The 22353-nt window shown below is 37.1% G+C and overlaps 1 protein-coding gene across 1 annotated transcript in view; it reads left to right on the forward strand.

The window, feature by feature from the left end:
• Positions 1 to 22353, forward strand: part of LRP1B (LDL receptor related protein 1B) — a 2002169-nt gene that overhangs the window by 962216 nt on the left and 1017600 nt on the right. The window contains exon 7 of the mRNA XM_059394361.1: positions 2607 to 2769. Coding sequence (XP_059250344.1) covers positions 2607 to 2769 — 163 coding nt within the window. The remainder of the gene's footprint in view (positions 1 to 2606; positions 2770 to 22353) is intronic.

The following is a 22353-nucleotide window of genomic DNA, read 5'->3' on the forward strand; positions in this document are numbered from 1 at the left end:
TAACCTTTATATTTGCCAATTAGAAAATTCTGAGTAACCATAATAAAAGCCATTTCCAAAAAAAAAAAAAAAAATCGAAAAGGAAAAATTCAGTTGACTTCAGTTGAAAAATGAATGAAAAGCAATGAGGAAACATAATAACAGGAATATATTTGAATTTTTGTTCTAGTAACAGTAAAGTAATAAGGGTCTAACTAAAAATTTAGAAATCTTTCATAATGTCATAAAATGATTACAATATCCTATGATCTTGGTTATATTTCCACAAAATTAAGATGAAATACTCAATCCATTGTCTGGAAGATTCATCTATCTCCTGAAATGAGTAAATAATTTCAGTCAAATTTATTTACTTATTGTCTATTTATCTATTGACTTCCTTGCTTGAACTTTTTGTCTGATTGCCTCAGTTCTCCAATCTTAATAAAAGATTACATTAAAACTAGACAAACTCAAATATAAGCAAAGGAAACAAAGCCAATACCCACAATTACTGTTTGGCTAATTATTAGGTTATTTAATGAGACCTTTGTGCTTCAAACTTGGATGGTTGTTAACAATACCTATTGTTTCAGTAGCAGAGAATCTTTCCTTAGTGATAAAGAGTTGGAAAAAGGTGTGAATGCTGTCAAAAAGCTTTTATCTGAAATTGCAATTGCATAGTCTACACAAACTGCATGCCTAGCATGAAGGATGGGCCATTGAATGGACTCTGGCACATACTTTATCTGAACACAAGGTATTTAAAATGACATTTGAAACAGTGGGTTCTGTGCTGTAGTTGATATAATAATGTAAAAAGAATTTTTAAAAAAGCATGCATTTGCAGATTTCTGGAGACAGAGAAATAGTTCAGCTTCTTAAAAATCCTGGTTGCTGAGCTGGTTGAAAAAAGCATTTAGTTTGTGGAACATTTAAATGGTTATGTTTCCATAAAGACTGTGCAATTCAGGAATAAAACTGTAATCGATAGCTTGAAAACGTGTGTCCAATGAATTGCAATATCCACTTTCTGCTTGTCCTTGTATGGCATGATAGAAATTCCCACAAACTTGTTACTTTCTGTACTGGCTTTGACAATATACCATTAAGAGTGATAATAATGACACATGCATCTACGTTTTTTTTTCTGTTGAAAGGATATCATTCACTGAAGCTGCAGGTTACTAAAGAAGTATTTTGAAGCAGAGTAGGAAGAATGTTTAGGTTCAGATTATAAAAAGAAACTGCTTGGTGAATTAATCATAGATCCATAGTAAGTTTGAACAAGGAGGTATCAAAGTATAATTTCCAATAGATAAAAACATGATTGTCATAAAATTCAAGAATAAATATGAACCAGAAATTTATTTATGAAATATTGAGGAAACAAGCCCAGTATTGAAGATCTAAGAGCATTAGTGAAATTAGATATTTGCAGACATTTTAAAGAAAAAGAATATATAAATAAAATTTATAGGAAAGAATAAAAATGGTTAATGCCTCACAGGACAGTACGACCATAGCCTTTGGTAGTTATCTTTTCTACCAGATAAATATCTATAAATCAGCATGAAATTCCACCATGGTATAGGTCTGATCAAATGGAAGATATTCAAGTCAAACACAGATACATTCTCCTAGAGCTGCTCTATTCATTGTAGCCACTAACTATATCATTTAAATTTAAATCTGAGATCACTAAAATGAAATCAGTACAGATTTGGTTTCCCATTCACATTAGTCACATTTTAAGTGTTCAACTAGATATATTTGGTTAATGGATACTTGATTAGACAACACGGATGTAGAATGTTTCCTTCATCACAGAAGGTACTATTAAAAATACTCATCTAGGGATGCCTGGGTGGCTCAGTTGGTGGGACGACTGCCTTCTGCTCAGGTCATGATGCCGGAATCACAGGATCGAATCCCACATCGGGCTCCCAGCTCCATGGGGAGTCTGCTTCTCCCTCTGACCTTCTCCTCGCTCATGCTCTCTCTCACTGTCTCTCTCTCTCAAATAAATAAATAAAATCTAAAAAAAATATACTCATCTAGAGAATTAATCTTTGAGCAGGCCTGTTTTATAATGCCTGTGTATGTTACTGAAAAACATATCACCCCTCTTTTTGCTTTCAATATTTTTTTTTAAACAAAGAGATTTTTCAGATCTCCTTTTCCACCTTTTCCACCCCTCCTTTATTTTTTTTTTAAATGGAAGAGGATCTGAAAATATGGGTTCACCCTTAGATTTATTACTACTAAAGAGTTTAGCTGTCATTGAACCATTGGGTTGAATAAACTATTTTGTATAAATGGAGGAAATAGGACAAAATTCTTTACCCATTTCCCTAAATTGTTCTCATTCCTATATAACAGGAAGAAAGGTATCAAAAGGTAGTCATTACTTTACAGAATAATTAAATCACTTATTTTGTGATTTTGCTATTTGGTATAGCAAAAAATTATCTTTGCAGGTTTTTTTCATTTGTTTGTTTTAATCATAAAACTGCCTTTCCTTTTGAAATGTCTTCTGTGATGGTCTGGACAGATTTATATACTCTTTGGCTTATGATACTAAATTTGTACCTGTAATGCAATGATTTTGTATGTGTGTTTTTCAGATGTGCAACAAATGGCGATTGACTGGCTTACCAGAAATCTCTATTTCGTGGACCATGTCAGTGACCGGATCTTTGTTTGTAATTACAATGGGTCTGTATGTGTCACCCTGGTTGACCTGGAACTTCATAATCCTAAGGCAATAGCAGTAGATCCAATAGCAGGGTAAGAAGTTCTTTTTTTATTTTTTCTTTTTTATAATGTTTGATCTGAAATAGTTACCAATTAAAAATATAATAAATAAAAAAAAAGAGATCAATGTCTTACAGGAGTTGTGGAATAGAAGACTATTGGTTCAAAATATTTTTGAATGTCAGTTTCAACATCTGCATTGCAAGGAGGAGAAAAGGGTTACAATTTACCATGCAGAACCTGGGAAATAGCAATTCCTTAACACATTAATATTGCTGGTCTAATCTGAGGCAAAAACAACCTGTTACCATCATTAGAACTGCTTTGGGGTCATCAGACAAGAGCATTAGGATAGTTTTAGATTAAAGGGAGAAGACTTTAAGTTCCCTTAGCAGTATACCTTGATGTTAGCAAGCTTCAGAAATACTCCTTGGAAGATGTACTATTAACAAACATATCCAACACATTTGGCATTTATAAAAGTGGCATAATACAAGTTCAAGGACAATACTAAACCATTAAGGTCATCTATTAGTTGAAACCCACTTTTTTTCTCTGTAACTACTGACATGTAAATACTATATAATTATGGAGTTACTGAATTTATCAGAATCTATTTTCTCTCTGCTTTTGTTGTTGTTGTTGTTTTGTTTTGTTTATTAATTTTGCAAGCCTCTTTGTTGGTTAAAAAGATGTCTTATCTGACCTTCTTTTAGCTAATAGGTTCATTAATCTTTTTAAAATATTTCACAATTTGTCAAAATAGAATCACAAATGTTTAAATTCCCATCAAGTTTGTTCATATGGTTAGAAAATCCACATAGGAATTATGTTTCAATTTTACAAATACTATGGCATTACTGAGGGGAAAGGGCAAAAAAGATGTAGAGTCATAAATCCAGTTGTTTCTCCAGTCAATACTGTGCACAGATACTCTCAAATCAATGATATGACATACAGTTTTAATTGTTTTTTAAAAAAATATATATTGTTTTTTCAGATGTAAGTTGTAGCAAAGATTTGAAAACTGAAATTTTATCCTTGTTACTGTTTTAATTGTCCCCAAGCAGTTCAGGCTGAAATGTCTGATGGAATATATCCTGAGCTGCCATAAGCCTCCATTCAATAAATGGGAAAATATTTACTGAAGAAACAGCTGTCATCCATATGTGGACTTTTGTCACTCTTTACTTAAAGTCTGATTGAATATTAAGATGCATCATCACAATGGTTCTGATTTTGACAAGAACAGCTTGCACGTAAGAACTTTGCTAGGAAGGCTGTGTAATATAATTCTTGAATGTAGCTCTATTTGTATTTGTAGCAGATGGTTACTTGACTCAATCTGACTGCAGCGATGCTTCAAAAGACATTAGTAAAAGAAGTTGTATTTAAACTGATTTGTTTGGGTTGTTGGATAAGGGTAGTAAGAAATAATTGGAAATTTACAAATATGCTAACAACGTTCTTTTGGAATTCTGTTTAGAAATATATTTGCTTGCACGTTTTTCCCTGGATGTGCTAACTGCATTTCAGATTACTCTTTAGACAATCTTATCTGTCAAAAATGTTGAGGTGAAGCTATTGCATTTCTCCCCTCATTCTACCATCTTATCCTTCCCCATTCTTAAAAACAAAGATCCAGAGACCCCTTTTAAGTAAAACTGTCAGCCTGAAATATATTGAATGCCATCTCCCTTTCTGAATAGCAATGTGTTTTAAGTTCTCAAGCTTCCTGTTTCTGTCATTATATGAAAAAACCATATTTTGTCATTTTTGTCAAAGGAATTAGGAGTAGAAAACCCCCATATTGTTTGTGCTTATTCTCTGCAGGATGCCTTTGGGCCTAGTAACTGTTTAAATGTAATTTTGTCATGTATCATTTATCACAATAGGTTCTCTGGAATTTTTTGTTTGAGTTTGCTCTGTGCCTCTAACAGTTTTTCAATCATGAATTGTAGAAATCAGAGACAGCAGAGATCGACTCTTTTATAAATATAAACCAGTTTGTAATAGAATACTTTCAAATATATCCTACTTTTCTCTTATTATCAGAAATTTGGCTAGGATTAATTTGATACTATCTAGGATAGGAACAGTAAGTTTTTCCTTTAACTTCTACTTTTGGGCCTGTTCCAGACTATTTTGAATAGTCAAGGCTAAAACAACTCTGCACGACCTACTAAAGGCGACACGTGCCACTAGTGAAGTTTCTCCTACCTTTTCTTAATTGTATGGGTTGAATGATATATTTTTGGCTTTTTCTCTTGTAACTTTGGAAAACTCTGGGATACATTTAAAGTCAGACCTGATTCTTAGAGCTTGACCTTAATAGCATTAGAAATGGAAAGAGATTTGCCTTACCTCTTCAAAAGCAGCATTGAAAAAAAAAATCTTTTAGTTGACTATACTGTTAAATTTTACTTATAATAATGATAATGAAGTTGGTTTGGCAGTTTGGGAAAAATGTATTTTGGCAGATGTGTGGTAAAATGTATAAACCCAGACTCTCTAGAGTTATGTGAGATGACTAAACTGAGGGAGAGGGGAAATCATGAGAAACATCAGGAATTGCATATTTTCTAAGTATAATGTATACCATTTTTCTATATAGTTTGGGTTTTTAACTTGTAAAGCATGAATGGCAGAGTGTTTATAGGATTTATTTGTGAATCTGTGACCCCATGTAAGGAGCCAGAAAAAGACTGTTATCATCTTTGTTCTCTGTAAGAGCAGGCCAAATGCCAGAAAGCAGAGGAGTGAAGATCAAGACTCAGAGTTGAATGCACATAGGAGTGACTGACAGTATTTAATAGGTAATAAACACTTCCCCAATACCTACCTGGATTCCTGCTTCTGGCAAAACTAATCATAGATGAAAAAATCAGAGATAGAATCAAAGTAAACAGCTATCAGGGAGTAGGATGGACTTATGAAATTCTAATCTAAGATGCTCTGTGAATGGAAACCAGAAATGAGGCAGGTTTGCCCATGCCCATGTAAGGGGTTTTGTAACAGGGAGATCCTTGGGGTAGATAACAGGTTTTTCAATTCTATTCAGTGGCTCCTACAGCAAGTCTCAGTTTCAACTGAGAGCCTACACTCACTATTCACCTGTTACAGGACAGAATTGTTGCTGACCTTTGTCTGTTAACCTCCTCAGTCTCCACTGTGGGTTAATTAAATCTATAGACTACACCCCCACAACTAACTGTTATCTATTAGTTTTTTGATTCAGATAGTTCTGAATTTGCTATAGGTTTGGACATTAGGAAGTATCTAAAGACATGCCACTATGTATTCTTGTTCTCATCATGGAAGTATGAATCTTGAAGAATATGTAATTCATGAGTATGTAATTCATGAGTACCCCTAATTTTCAAACATTCATATTCATATTTTTATAGGTTACAAATTGTGAGTCCTATCTTTTTGTGGAAGAACTATCCTCTACACATATCCACAAAAATGTTTCCTGAAAAGGATGTAAACTTAATTTCTCTTAAAATCTTTTTGCATATTTCTCTTTATTAGAAGAAAACTTCAGAGACATATCTTGAAAGAAGTTGCTGTGGTTGATATCGAAGAGGTTACTACCTATGTTCTCCTCTAGGATTCTGATAGATTCCTGTCTCACGTTGAGGTCTTTTATCCTTTTCGAGTTTATCTTTGTTTACAGTGTAAGAGAATGGTTGAGTTTCATTCTTCTACATATAGCTGTCCAATTTTCCCAGCACCATTTATTGAAGAGACTGTCTTTTTTTCCACTGTATATTTTTCCCTGCTTTGTCGAAGATTATTTGACCATAGAGTTGATGGTCCATATCTGGGCTCTCTACTTTGTTCCACTGGTCTGTGTGTCTGTTTTTGTGCCAGTACCATGCTTTCTTGGTGATCACAGCTTTGTAGTAAAGCTTGAAATCAGGTAACATGATGCCCCCAGCTTTGTTTTTCTTTTTCAACATTTTCTTAGCAATTCAGGGTCTCTTCTGATTCCATACATATTTTAGGATTATTTGCTCCAGCTCTTTGAATAATACCAGTGGAATTTTGATCAGAATGGCAGGCAATATAGATTGCTCTAGGCAGTATAAACATTTTAACAATGTTTATTCTTCCGATCCAAGAGCATGGAATGGTCTTCCATTTTTTGTGTCTTCTTCAATTTCTTTCATGAGTGTTCTGTAGTTCCTCAAGTACAGATCCTTTACTTCTTTGGGTAGGCTTATTCCCAGGTATCTTATGGTTCTTAGTGCTATAGTAAATGGAAGCAATTCTCTAATTTCCCTTTCTGTGTTTTCATTGTTAGTGTATAAGAAAGCAACTGATTTCTGTACATTGACTTTGTATCTTGCCACATTACTGAATTGCTGTATGAGTTCTAGTAGTTTGGGGGTAGAGTCTTTTGGGTTTTCCATATAAAGTATCATATCATCTGTGAAGAGATAGTTTGACTTCTTCATTGACAATTTGGATACCTTTTATTTCTCTTTGATGTCTGATTGCTGTTGTTAGGACTTCTAATACTATGTTGAACAAGAGTGGTGAGAGTGGGCATCCTTGTCGTGTTCCTGGTCTCAACGGGGAGGATGTGAGCTTTTTCCTGTTGAGGATGATATTTGCTGTGGGTTTTTTATAGATGGTTTTTATGAAGTTGAGGAATGTTCCCTCTATCCCTATACTTTGAAGCATTTTAATCAGGAACGGGTGCTGGATTTTTGTCAAATGCCTTTTCTGCATTGTCGGACTCCGGTAGGTTTTGCGGGCCGACAGGCACGAGGAGAACGTCCGGGCCAGCCGGTAGCTCCCCTTGGGGCTGAGCAGGATGGCGAGTGTCGCGAGTCCAGGCGCATTAATGAACCACACCAGACTCGGGGGATCTGTCGAAGCAGGATCTCGCTTTATTGAGCAGGGCAGCGGCTTATATGGGGTGAGGGAAGGGAAGTGAGGTCAGCAAAGTGGGGGCCAATGGGGATGTGCCCGGTCGGCGGGAGTTGGGAGAGACACGCCCTGCAGTGGGTGGAGGCTCGCGGGAAACGAAACTGATGGGAAACTGAAACCGCCACTTTGGCGCCTTTGTGGTCGGCCATGTGGGTTCCTGATCCCGAAGAGAAGGCCACCCGGCGCCATCTTAGCCTCTTGGGGCCCAACATCTCCCCCTTTTGTTTTTGTATGCATGACTTCTGTCTTAGGTCGCCGGCGGCGGGCCTTCAGGCTTACCCGTCATTGGGGAATCACACTGCTTTGGTGTACCCCCTGTCTTAGGTTGCTCTGCGTCCCCCGCCGGTCTTACCCGTCATTGAATATCATGCCTATATGGGGGTTTGGTCCCTGACCTGGCGTGGGTTGTTCCTGCAAGGAATCCCATCGGCCATAGGTCGTGAGACTATTGATGGGGCCCCTCGTAGGACTCGTCGTCACGGGTGGCCAGTCTCTGGTATTGAACATGGACGTTCATGAGTTGAATGGCCTCCACTCTTTTTTGGACGAATTGGGCAATCTTATTGATAATACAGGGGCCAAAGGTAGGGTTAGGATGGGCCCCAGGAGGGGGAGGAGAAAGGGAAGTAAGCCATTAAAGCTTGTCCAGAAGGGGGAGGTCATCAGGGCGTGGCAGTGCTTCTCTAGGTCCTCCTGTAGCTTCTTGATTTTGTCTCGTACAATACCCGACCGGTTGGCAAAGAAACAACATTCCTCCTGTAAAAACAAACATATGCCTCCCTTTTCAGCTGTTAATAGATCTAAGCCTTGCCGGTTTTGGAGGACTACCGCAGCCAGCGAGTCCATCTATGTTTGGAGGTCAAGGATGGTCTCCGAGACTGCACCCAAGTCATTAATCATCTGTCAGGATAATGTGTTATAGTAGTGGAGAGAGGTACCTATCCCAGCAGAGCCGGTTGCAACTCCCGCAGTGATCCCTAATCCCAGCATGATGGGGATGGCCTGGATGGCTCTTTTGGATCGCCCTCCGAGACGATCAAAGGCAGGAATCGGAAGGCTCTGATTGTTGGGAATACTGTGGTGTTTTGGTCACAGTAGCTGGGGTCAATAGCCCCGAGGTCAATATTAGAGCCATTGTCCACCAACGGGGGCGCCCAAAGACAGGTGACATTAGAAGAGAGGGGGGATATGTACACATAGTCTCTGGGAGGCCAAAGAGGGCAGTTCGTGGTGGGAAGGAGCAGGGAGACATTGGCGAGGAAAGCCTGGGCCAGTAGGGGCCCATTCTTTAAGCATAGGCCAGCGCGAGTGACTTGTCCATGAGCCAGCAGAAGAAGAAGCGGTGCCACCCAAGACATCCTGATTGGTGGGCCTATGAATCAATAGGGGAGGCTCCTCAGAGGGCGGTAGGCCCTCTGGGTCAGAGTTAGCAATCTCCTTCGCCTCTGGGAGGTACTTAAGGTCCCTGGCAGGAACCCATATGGGCTTCTTTTCAGAGGGTGGGAACACACATCCAAATCCTCTGCCTGCTGTGAGGAGGGGGTCGGGCCCTCTCCATTGGCCCGTCAGGGGGTCTTTCCATCTAACCAGGACAGCGGGATGTGGAGCTGCAGTGGCCCAGTGTCTCTGGAATGCGGATAGGCTGTCCGATTTGGAAAAATTTAATATATTTAGGATAAATAATGCCTTCTTAAGCTGGTCGTGTGGGGGGAGTGATTCCCCCTTTTGTTTTTGTAAATGGTCCTTAAGGGTGCGGTTTTGTCTTTCTATGATTGCTTGGCCCCTGGGATTATAGGGGATTCCCGTGGAGTGGGAGATATTCCAGGTAGTAAGGAAATCCTTGAGGGCCTGACTAGTGAAGCAGGGGCCATTATCAGTCTTGATCTGTTCTGGGAGTCCTAGTGTGGCAAGACATTGTAGGAAGTGGCTAATGGCATGTTTAGTCTTTTCACTGGCGTGGGCCGTTGCCCAACATGCATGTGAGTGGGTGTCAGCAGACATGAAAACATACTTAAGTTTACCAAAGGAGGGGTAATGAGTTACGTCTGTTTGCCAGAGGTGATTAGGGTGTAGCCCTCTGGGGTTGCACCTGGGTCCCTGGAGTGGGGGGACCTGCAAAAAAGGCTGGCAGGATTTGCAGGTTCGAATGATCTTTTTAAGATCTTTGATGGGGACCAGGGGGAAGCGGTGGTGGAGTCCCCTCCAATTGGCGTGGGTGAGTCTATGAAAATGAGTGGCCTCCTCAACGGAGTAACATTGGGGGGTAGATGCAAGTCGGTCGGCCAGGGAGTTTCCCTGTGAAAGGAATCCTGGAAGTCCCTGGTGTCCTCTAAGGTGTTGGACGTATATTGGGTTGGTTCTCTGTTTTAGAAGGGTACGGGTCTGGATCATGAGTGGGGTAATGGGGTTAGAATCAAGTCTAATGTGGGCATCAATCAGATTGGGCAGGAGATTGACCACATAAAGGCTGTCTGAAAACAGGTTGAGGGGACCTTCAACTCTGGAGAGAGCTAGGACCACGGCATATACAATTGAGAGGACCATGTGGTTCTTCTCTCTTCTATTATTGTTTTGTTCTAGCACATTGATTGATTTGTGAATGTTGAACCATCCTTGTAACCCAGGGATGAATTCCACCTGGTCATGGTGGATAATCTTTTTAATGTGCTGTTGAATCCTATTTGCTAGGATCTTGTTGAGAATCTTAGCATCAATATTCATCAGTGATATTGGTCTGAAATTCTCCTTTTTGGTGGGGTCTTTGCCTGGTTTGGGGATCAGGGTAATGCTGGCTTCATAAAATCAAGATCAAAAGCTTCTGCACAGCAAAGAAAACAGTCAACAAAACAAAGAGGCAACCCACAGAATGGGAGAAGATATTCACAAATGACAGTACAGACAAAAGGTTGATATCCAGGATCTACAAAGAACTTCTTAAACTCAACACACACAAAACAGATAATCATGTCAAAAAATGGGCAGAAGACATGAACAGACACTTCTCCAATGAAGACATACAAATGGCTATCAGACACATGAAAAAATGTTCATCATCACTAGCCATCAGGGAAATTCAAATTAAAACCACATTGAGATACCACCTTACACCAGTTAGATTGGCCAAAATTAGCAAGACAGGAAACAACGTGTGTTGGAGAGGATGTGGAGAAAGGGGAACCCTTGTTGGTGGGAATGCAAGTTGGTGCAGCCACTTTGGAAAACAGTATGGAGATTCCTTAAAAAATTAAAAATAGAGCTTCCATATGACTCTGAAATTGCAGTACTGGGTATTTACCTCAAAGATACAGATGTAGTGAAAAGAAGGGCAATCTGTACCCCACTGTTTATAGCAGCAATGGCCACGGTTGTCAAACTGTGGAAAGAACCAAGATGCTCTTCAACAGACAAATGGATAAGGAAGATGTGTTCCATATACACTATGGAGTATTATGCCTCCATCAGAAAGGATGAATACCCAACTTTTGTATCAACATGGATGGAACTGGAAGAGATTATGCTGAGTGAAATAAGTCAAGCAGAGAGAGTCAATTATCATATGGTTTCAATTATTTGTGGAGCATAATTTATAACATGGAAGACATGGGGAGATAGAGAGGAGAAGGGAGTTGAGGGAAACTGGAAGGGGAGAGGCTATGGACTCTGAAAAACAACCCAAGGGTTTTGAAGGGGCGGAGGGTGGGAGGTAGGGCGAGCCAGGTGGTGGCTATTATGGAAGGCATGTATTGCATGGAGCATGGGGTGTGGTACATAAACAATAAATTCTGTTACACTGAAAAAAATTTTAAAAAAAAGAAGAAGAAAACTTCAGGGCACTTGGGTGGCACTTGTTTAAGTGTCTGTCTGCCTTCAGCTCAGGTCATGATCCCAGAATCCTGGGATTGAGCCCTGTATTGGGCTTTCTGCTCAGCAGAGAGCCTAATGCTCTCTCTCTCTCTCTCCTTTCATTATCTCTGATTGTGTGTGCACTCTCTCTCTGTGTTAGATTAAAAAAATAAATAAATAAAAATTGAAAAAATTTTAAAAGGAGAGGAAACTTAAGAGAAGGAAGACATTTCATTAACTTCAGTTATCATCCTACTGAGTTGATGTGTTGACTTACTCTAATTTTCTTATTGGAGATACTAAATTTAAAGTTTCTTTAGATAGATAGATAGATGGTAGATAGATAGACAGATAGTTTTGTTTATCTAAACTAACTGCTAAAAGTGTATTTTGGTTTATTAATGTATCTTTGAAACAATCTTGATCCTGCACATCAGAGCAGTATTTAGGTGGGTAGAAACCAAATTCACCTATGTGAAGAGTACCAAGGAGTTATTTGCTCACTTCTTATACTCAGTGAATGGAGTGCAATGATTACTTCTTACAAGTTTGTGTTAATTATTCCCCAAGTCTTACCAATGTGTCTTCTTCTCTGTAACAACAAATTCAAGTGAGTATCATTATGATAGCTTTATTTTCATTTTTTATCTGTCCATAGTTAATCTAAATATCTATATGCTTATCTCCTATTTACCTATTACACTACTACTACTACCTTCTTTGGCGGCTTTAGCACTCCTGATGGCATTTAGATTCATAGAGAATTATCTAAACAATAGACATCTACTTAAATTGGCCAGTTTACTAAGTGCTTCAGGAGAGTTACCACTGCTACTTTTCAATCCAAAGTTCCTTTCAGGAGTTACTCTTGTGATTAGGCAAGACAACATGGACATGCAAGTTTGTCATGGTCTGCACTATTTGGAGTGAAGTCAGTGGCTGAAAAGTAAAAATCCATATTAGCTCAAGGGTAAAAATTCGAATTAGCTGTCTTATATATGACTCAAATTATTCTCATTAATTCATTTTTGTTTAAGGTCAAATGCTGCAAATTCCTCTCCAGGCCTCTCCTCCAGTGGAGGTTCATATATGTCATTGCCTTTAATCACTGTATCCTTCAGATACAAATTATATGGTGATTTTCCTGGGATTATGAAAGAGTAGTTTGGAGTGGTTTATGTTCACTACAGCCTTTACTGGAAGCTTACCCCAAATTGATTCAATCTCACTGTGTTCTTAGCTGACATGATTTGTAATAATATAAATAACTCAAAACAGTGCAAAACATCTTATATCTCTATTTGATTTCTTTGCTATTCTCTCTTTTTCACTCTGTAAGTTTTCAGTGTCTATTAAGCTTATCTCTAAATTACTATGTTCACAGTGCTATTTATAGTAATTATATTTAATATCTTCCCATACCTCTACTCCCTATAAAAGAGATTTCTTCTCTGAATTCTGACTCTGATTAATGATGTCCCCTCAAGTAGATAAAGTAATAGAAAAGAAAGAAACTATGTATAACTTAAATTACAGAGGAATTTATTATTTCACTTAAAAATCTAGATATAAGACAGTTCCTGTATTGGTTATTTGAGTGGCTCAACAGTATCATTAAGGATGTGTGTCCCTTTACCTTTTTGAGATGTTATCTTTAGTGTGTGCTTTTCAGGCTAATTCCATTCTTGTCACAACTGGCTACTGAGATTCTAAGGATCCTGCGTAGAAACAAGACACTCAGTTTAAAAATAAAGAAAAAAGGGGGAAAAAAACCCATTGTATTTTTCTTGAGTATGGAAGAGCTTCTTCTTCTTCTTCTTCTTCTTTTTTCTAAGGTTTTTTAAATTTATTTGACAGAGAGAGACACAAGTAGGCAGAGAGGCAGGCAGAGAAAGAGAGGAGGAAGCAGGCTCCCTGCCGGGCAGAGAGCTGGATGCGGGACTCAATGCCAGGACCCTGAGATCATGACCTGAGCCGAAGGCAGAGGCTTAACCCACTGATCCCTCCAGGTGCTCCTATAGAAGAGCTTCTAAGCAGACATACTTTCATGGCTTCTTGGTTATAAATGGGGTAGATGCCTACCTGAATGGGACAACAAAAGCCATTTTTTTTTTTTTTTTACCTTTGGCATGTGAAAGACAGAAGGACATGGGAGCGAAATTGAGACCAAGCTAATGTGGAAAAAGAAAAATGGATTAAGAACCAACATCATCTACCACAAGCAATGTGGTATGATATAGAAATATCATCTACCACAAGCAATGTGGTATGATATAGAAATATCATACAAAAGAAATATCTTTTGTGCATTTTTTTTAACTTTTTCTTGTTCTTCCCATGCATTCATGGGGTCTCTTTCAACTTAGTTAAACTTGTTTGGAATATGGACAAATACTTTGTTCCAATTCTTCATTCCCTTTTCTAGGAGAATTCTACTTCCGTTTGGCCAAGGCCATTCAAACTCATATGAAGGGATATATATTTTTTAAATCTCTTTCAAGTAAAATGGCATTTTTCTCCAGTAACATTTACAATACTAAGAAGAAGCTGGGGTGGGAGTACAGTCTAGATAACAGTCCTAGTATCCCTATTTTTATCTTTAAAGATATACTTTAAGAAACTGATGGTAATATTTATTCTATCAGATTCTCCATACTTTTGGAGTCTATGTGAATATTCTAAGCCATGGGGTTAACATTAAGTAAATTATTGTCTCACTTATAAAATGATTCTCAAGTGGCATGAAAGCTCTCATACTTCCTGCCAGATAATATTTTCCATACTGGAAGAATCTATGTCATTATTAGAAAAGAATAATTTTATATTTCCAAGCAGTTTAAAATTACTTCTAACTGTTTCTTACATAGAGTTCTGTGAAAACAAGAAGTTCATATGAGCCAGTGGTACTGCTTTTGAAAATGCCTGCATGGATTTCCTATATCACTCAGGTGTAATGAGGATATCAAACATAATGGTGTGATGTATTCTCTTATGGAGCTTGGAGTATAACAGAGTGATGCATCAAATATCAAATGTTACAACCAGAAGATATAGTTACTATAGTTTACAAAAAAATACATTCTAAATAAGAAAATACTAAGCTATAATTTATTTGAAGTTTATGAGGTAAATAATGGGTCATGCATAAATATTATTTTCAAAAAATAGAAAATCTTGGTTTGGAAATGCCACCACAAGGGAAAGGAAAAGGATTTAAAACAATAAAATAATTACTTGATACCATTCCCCTTATACATCACCACTCTTTCATTATAACATAAATTCAGGATTTTACTGTAGGTTATATAATCATATTCAACTAAAAAAAAAAAGAACAAGAAAAAAAAAACACTCAACAGCTTTTATGCTGAGTTATATTTTGTTCTGCTTGACTGCTGAGCCTTGCAGGATATTGATCCAAAATTGATATTTTCCCTTGAGCCAGATTCTTAGTGGTTTGTCTGGGGAGAAATTGGCCTGGCCTTAGGGTCAAGGTGGATGTTTTACAGTGTCAAGTAGTGGTTACTCAAGTTTTTTTTTTTTTTTTTTAAATCATGCAAAGGAGAAAGTCAGATGCTGAGAGAATCTGGTCTTTTTTCAGTTTAGTGGTAATTATCTTGGTAAGCACTTTTAAAAATTGTGTTTAGGCAGGAGGCATCACATTTCCTGATTACCAGCTATACTATAAATCGTAGTCATCAAAATAGTATGGTGCTGACATTAAAACAGACAAATAAACTGATGGAACAGAATTGAGAACCCAGAAGTAAACCCAAGCATATATAGTCAACTAATACTTGATAACAGAGCCAAGGATACTCAATGGAAAGGAGACTATTTCTTCAATATATTGTGCTGGGATAATTGGATAGGCATATGTAAAAAGAAGGAAACTAGACTCATATTTTACACCACTCACAAAAATTAACTTGAAATGGGTAAAAAGCTTAAGTGTAAGACTTGAACCCATGAAATTCCTAGGAGAAAACATAGGAATAAAGCTCCTTGACATGGATACTGGCGATTAATCTTTGTATATGACATCTAAAGTACAAACAACTAAATAAATAAATAGATAAACAAACCAGTAAGACTATATCAAAGTGAAAAGTTTCTGCGCAGTGAAAAAAACCATCGAGAAAGTGAAAAGACAACCTATGGAATGGGAAGAAGAAAGTATTTGCAAACTTTGTATCTGATAAGAGGTTAATACCCAAAATATACAAAGAATTCACACAACTCAATAGCACAGACAAAAAACAATCCCATTAAAAAATGAGCAAAAACATGAATAGATATTTCTCCAGTGAAGAAAATCTGAAGGCCAGCAGGTACATGAAAAGTTGCTCAATTTCACTAGTTATTAGGGAAATGCAAATTATCAACAAAATAAGATATGATCTCGTGCCTGTTAGAATGGCCATCATAAAAAAGACAGGAAATAGCAAATGCTCTTATAAAGGTAGAGCAAGGGGAACCCTTGTGTATCATTGGTGGAGTTGTAAATTGATACAGCTATTGTGGAAGGCAATATGGAGGATACTCAAAAATTAAAAATAGAACTACCATATGATATAGTAACTCCACTTCTGGGAATATATCCAAAGACAATGAAAACACTAACTCAGGGGTATCGAGGTGGCTTAGTGGGTTAAACTTCTGCCTTTGGCTCAGGTCATGATCTCAGGGTCCTGGGATCTAGCCCTGCATCAGGCTTCCTGCTCAGCGGGGAGCCTCCCCCCCACCACCACCTGCCTCTTTGCCTACTTGTGATCGCTGTCTGTCAAATGAATAAATTAAATCTTTAAAAAAAAAAAAAGAAAGAAAACACTAACTTAAAAAGATATCTGTACCCCCATGATCACAGTAGCATTATTTACAATAGCCATGGCATGGGAAGAACTTAATGTCTATCAGTGAGTGTATCATTACACTTTTTTTTTTCAAAGATTTTATTTATTTATTTAACAGAGAGAGAAAGAGAGAGAGAGAGAGATCACAAGAAGGCAGAGAGAGGCAGAGAGAGGCAGAGAAAAAAAGGGAAGCAGGCTCCCTGCCTAGCAGAGAGCCCGATGTGGGGCTTGATCCCAGGACCCTGGGATCGTGACCTGAGATGAAGGCAAAGGCTTTAACCCACTGAGCCACCCAGGTGCCCCTGTATCATTACACTTTTATCCAAAGAATTTGTGATATACACATAGATGAGTGTATGCGCACACATACGCATACACACACACAGTGGAATATTATTCAACCATTAAAGAAAAAACAGAGGAAATCCTACCATTTGTGACAACATGGATGGACCTCGAAAACATTGTAAGAGCAATAAATCAGACAAGGAAAGACAGATACTGTATGAACTCACTTACATATGACGTCTAAACAAAAAGTGATAAAACAAACTCAGAAAGAGATCAGATTTGTGATTACCAATGGCAGAAGTTGGAGAAAGAGAGAATTAGAGGAAAGTGGTCAAAACATACAAACTAGCTGTTAACTGTAGTACCTGATTAGGCCGTTTCTTGCCCATGATACCACCATACTATGGAAGTGAGAACTTTCAATAAATACTTGCCATTTCTGTCACAGTATTTTCTTCTGGCTATGAAATATCTATATGCAACATTACATATCTAATCGCATACATAGAATACTACATTTAGGTCAGAGTGGAGGATCTCTAGGTGATGTGCAAACCTCTTCATCATGACCTTTTGTGCTTCCTTGTATACAGCAAACTGTGGACCAAAAGACAAATACCCATAGTCCCCTCCATACTCTTTATAAATGGATAGATCAGTGATAGAATGAAAAACAAAATTATCAGCTAGAAAAGAAAATTGGAGGCACACAGTAATCATTGGCCTAAAGCAATAATGAAATTCTACCAGGCAAAGAAAGGAAGGCCCTCCTGCCCTGGTGGTTTGGAAGTCTCTTATGTAGATGCTGGTTCTTTCCCTATAAAATTTCCTCTTGTCCATTGTTCTTTACCTATGCTTCCCCTGGGAGGTTCTTTTTAGTCTGTTATGTTCAATACATCATTACATCAATGCCTGTCAGTACAAAATTGGCAATGGCGAATATTCTCTCCCTGTGGACTCCATATAAACTGTTTCTTGTTCCATTCAAGTTGTTTTAATGTTTGAAGAGACAAATAATTTTGTAAGCTAGGCTCATGACTTTTGTGGTTATAAATTCCCTTGAAAATTGGTAGAATTTTTAGTTTTTTGCTTCCCATTACTTTTCTATACCAACGGCCTCACTAAGTTATATTCTAGAAAGAACTATCAAACTCAGATTATTTCTTTGCTCCTCACACGCTTGGTTTTCTCTTTCAACCTATTGATGGTCACTTTGAGACCTGAAAACAATGCTTCAGTGGGAAGCAAACATCTTTTATCTGAAGATGAAATTCTTCTGTTTAATTGGGAAGTTTTAATTGACTTTTATTGCTCAAAGACATTTTTAGTACTTTTTCTTACTATTCAGGTCCTAGAAACAACTTGTTTTTCAAACCTGGGCTTCCTCAGTTTTGCACTTGGTCTATTCCCTTTTAGTTTTTCTTATCGACCAGCCAATTTTAATGTATACTTTTTTCTATAATATCTTGCTAAAGTAAGCATGTAGTAACCAATACAACTACTGCTATTATACTTTTAAACTTCTTTCTTTAAATCCAGTGGCTCAAAAAAGCATTTGTTCTTTTTCTTCCAATATATTTATCAAGATATTACAAATGGCATTTTATTAAGTATTTTTAACCTTTAATATTTTCAGTCCTAATCAATAATTATGTTATTGATTACTGCTGCCTTAACTATGAAATCAATGTTATGTATTTTAAATGTTTGTTAAGGTGATTCTGTACTTGGCCTACTAACTTTTGAATATATTATGATAATACTCACTGAAATTTCAATGGCTAGCACAATACAAATTTTATTTATTTGTTTTCTGTTTTATTGCTCAAAGTAGAGTCTGAAGTATGTGTTCTTAACTATCAGGCCATTTTTCTCCTGCGATGTGATGATTCAAGGATGGTGGCTTCTTTCATCTTGTGGCTCTTATATCCTTTAACACCTGAAAATCCCCTGATTTATTTTTTCTTATTTTTTGAATTTAAATTCAGTTAATTAACATAGCATTATTATTGGTTTCAGAGGTAGAGGTCAGTGATTCATCAGTCTTCTATAATACCCAGTGCTCTTTACATCACATGCCCTCTTTAATGTCCACGACCCAGTTACACTATCCTCCACCCCCCTCACCTCCAGCAACCCTCAATTTGTTTCCTATGATTAAGAGTCTCTTATGGTTTGTCTCCCTCTCTGGTTTCATCTTGTTTTATTGTTTCCTCTCTTCCCCATGGTCCTCTAGTTTGTTTCTTAAATTCCAAATACAAATGAGATCATATGATAATTGTGTTTCTCTGATTGACTAATAAGTCAATCACATAGCACAATACACTTTATTTCTACCCACACTGTTGCAAATGGCAAGATTTCCTTTTCTGGTGGCTGAGTAGCATTCCATGGTGTTTATATATCACATGCTATTTTTCCATTCATCTGTCAATGGACATCTGGGTTCTTTCCATAGCTTGAGTATTATGGCCATTGCTACTGTGAACATTGGAATACAGGTGCCCCTTCAAATCACATTTATATCTTTGGGGTAAATACCCAGTAGCACAATTCGAGGGTCATAAGGTAGCTCTATTTTCAACTTTTTGAGGAACCTCCATACTGTTTTCCAGATTGGCTGTGCCAGCTTGCATTTCCATCAACAGTGTAAGAGGATTCTGCTTCCCCTTTCTTTACATCCTCACCAACATCCCTCATTTCATGACTTGTTTATTTTAGCCATTCTGACTGGTGTGAGGTGGTATCTCATTGTGATTTGTGTTTGTATTTCTCCCAATGCTGAGTAATATTGAGCACCTTTTCATGTGCTGTGGGCCATTTGAATGTCTTCTTTGGAGAAATGTCTGTTTATATCTTCTGCACATTTCTTGATTAGATTATTTGTCCTTTGGGTCTTGACTTTGTTAAGTTCTTTATAGATTTCGATTACTAGCCCTTTATCTGATAAGACATTTGCAAATATCTTCTCCTAGAGAGTCCTCTGATTTTTGACCAGAGAGAGAAAAGGCATATCTGACTTTTTTTGTTTTTTCTATTTCTGGCTCTATGGTGACCTTTATTATTTCAGTTCCATTCGTAGTTAGTGACATCTACTTACTTTGTCACATATAAAGATAAGTGGCTAGAAAATATGATTTCTAAATGGAAAGTTGCCAATCACTCCACATTTTGGAAAGGGAGTGGCATGAACTATGAGCTTCTGTTGATGGATGACTGTCTCTGCCACTGTAAACACTCTCTGATTTTATTAGTTTTTTGCCTTTTGGTTACCAACAGTTTAAATGTAGAAGAGGATAGTATATCAAAGACTTTGTTTCTAAAAGGTATTTTAAATGGAATGGGTTCATATTTTGCCTTTTTTTTTTTTTTTACTTTCCCCTGAATGTTCAGATTTCAGGTTTATCATTTACCTTGAATGAGTTATTTTCATTAAGTTTACATTCCTCTTGAGACATTCACAAATACACATAATCTATTAAAACGTTTCTTGGCAAACATACACTCAGAGAAACCAGTATATTTATACCCTGGCCAGTAAATGAAATAACAGACATCTCTTTACTGGGGCAATTTCTCTAAATAATTTGTGCCAAATTCCTAGAACCTGAGCACTCTCTTCTCTGGGAAGGTTAGAAACACCAGGAACTTTCTCTACTCTATTTCCAACTCTTCAGATGTTTAAATGATAATTGTTCTTCTATTTGTTCTTCCTGAGATCTTACTACTACCACCAGCCCATAGAAGGCCTTAGCTTCCAAAATGGCTATCTTAAATTTTGTTTGATATACACTAAGTTTTTTTTTTTTTTTTTTTTTTTTTGTTTTCTTGTTTGTTTTGGAGCATACTTTGAATAAATGTAATGTTAATGGAAATTCAATCTGAGAGTGGATGACAAAATGGAGTATTGGTAGGGGTAACACCAGAGGCAGAAGAGAATGAGAAGACAGTTGAAACAGTGTAAATATAGTATGATAATGATAGATATATTTTTAATACCTTAGACACTGAAAAAATTCCAACTCTACCTGCTTAAATGATAAGAGGATTCATTTTCTCACTTAGAGGACGTCCAGAGAAGACCAAGCCTGGCTGGATCCAAGCTTGGTTGAATTGACACCTCAATGACATCATTAGAGAGTTACATCCCTTCCATATCTCTGCTCTGCCATCCACAGCTACATCCTTTTTCCCCATGGTTCTAAGGTTGCTGCCAGTAGCAACTGAGGGAAATTTCTTATTTATCTTTATGCAGCAGGAAAAAGAAAGAAATCTGACTACAGTCTATTACTTCAATTTGAGGACTAAGTAAGGTTGCTTTCTCACACTCAGAAGAGTCTCAGTTGCTGGGAGAATACCATGTGCTATTTGGAATTGTATTAATTAGAATCCACCCCAAGATCTGGGAGTGTATTCAATTTCCCCCAGTCATGTGGGATTAGGTGGTGAGGGAGCTGGTTGGGGAGGAGAATGGGGAATGATGGCTATCTGAACATAATCAAGTTTCTGTTAGGGAAAAGAACTGGAAGAAGCCAAACAGATAATTACAGTGAGAATGGGAAAAAGATGTATTATTGATTCAGTTCCATGGGAATATTTGCTGTGGAATCCAAATTTCTGTTCTTGAGAGCAAATCATTTTGTTCATGATGGATGTTTTGAGGTTCTTTATCAAAACCCTGCAAATACTGGATTGGATAGAATGGAGGTGATAATGATAATGATAATGATGCTGACAAAGATGACAGTGAAAAACTGCATCGATAACATCTATGATGATTTAACAAAGCAATTATTCAAACTGTGGCTACCAAACATGTTTTTACTTTGTTTTGTTTTGTTTTTGATGCTGAAGCATGCTAAATTTACAGAGAAAGCCCTGGTTTATTCCATGGGAAGAGATATTTTAGAGATCTATAGTGACTTCCTGGTGAATAAGACAAACATAGGTTTAGATGATTGAAGACAGGGAAGTTTTTAATGAGAAATAGAACTAGTTGCTGGAAACTCTGCCTTCCTTAAATACTCCTTCTTACTATTTGGATGTGTCTGCTTATATTATTCAAAGACAAGTACCTGGATACAATAAGCAGAATAATAAATACATCTGAGGTTTGCTTAGTAAAGATGTTTCTTAAGCTATGCCTGGTTTTTATTTTTTTTAAATTTTTTGTAGGTTAGCTCATGCATTATATTTCAGTTATCAGACAACTTCATATTCATGATTTAAAAAATAATTTAAGTATATTTGATTAAAACTAATTATATTAAGATGAATAACTCAAAAACTTTGTTTTGTAACCTAGAGGATTTAATAGCTGAAATATGATCATTGTGATTAAAGGCAAAGTCCCATTTTTCTCAAATTAAATAAGAATATTTATTTTAGTCAATACTATAAGTAAATTTAGAGGATTAAAGTCTCTACCCTAAACACTTTGCAATTAATAGTATTTTTTAAAAACTTATGTCTGAGCTATGACATTTTCTGGAAGGTAGTTTTACTAAAGATTTGAATTAGAGCTTTATGTTATGTATTTTTCATAATAATATTCTTAGTGTTTATAATATAGAAGCATATATATGCTGAGACAAATTATAACACAGTACTTTCTGGAACATCCTGCTCTGCTCCTTTATCCTGATTAAACTGATGCTGAATACATCACATGGAACTCATACAGTGAGCT

Source organism: Mustela nigripes, chromosome 3 (genome assembly GCF_022355385.1).
Source record: "Mustela nigripes isolate SB6536 chromosome 3, MUSNIG.SB6536, whole genome shotgun sequence".
NCBI classification, from domain to species: Eukaryota; Metazoa; Chordata; class Mammalia; order Carnivora; family Mustelidae; genus Mustela; species Mustela nigripes.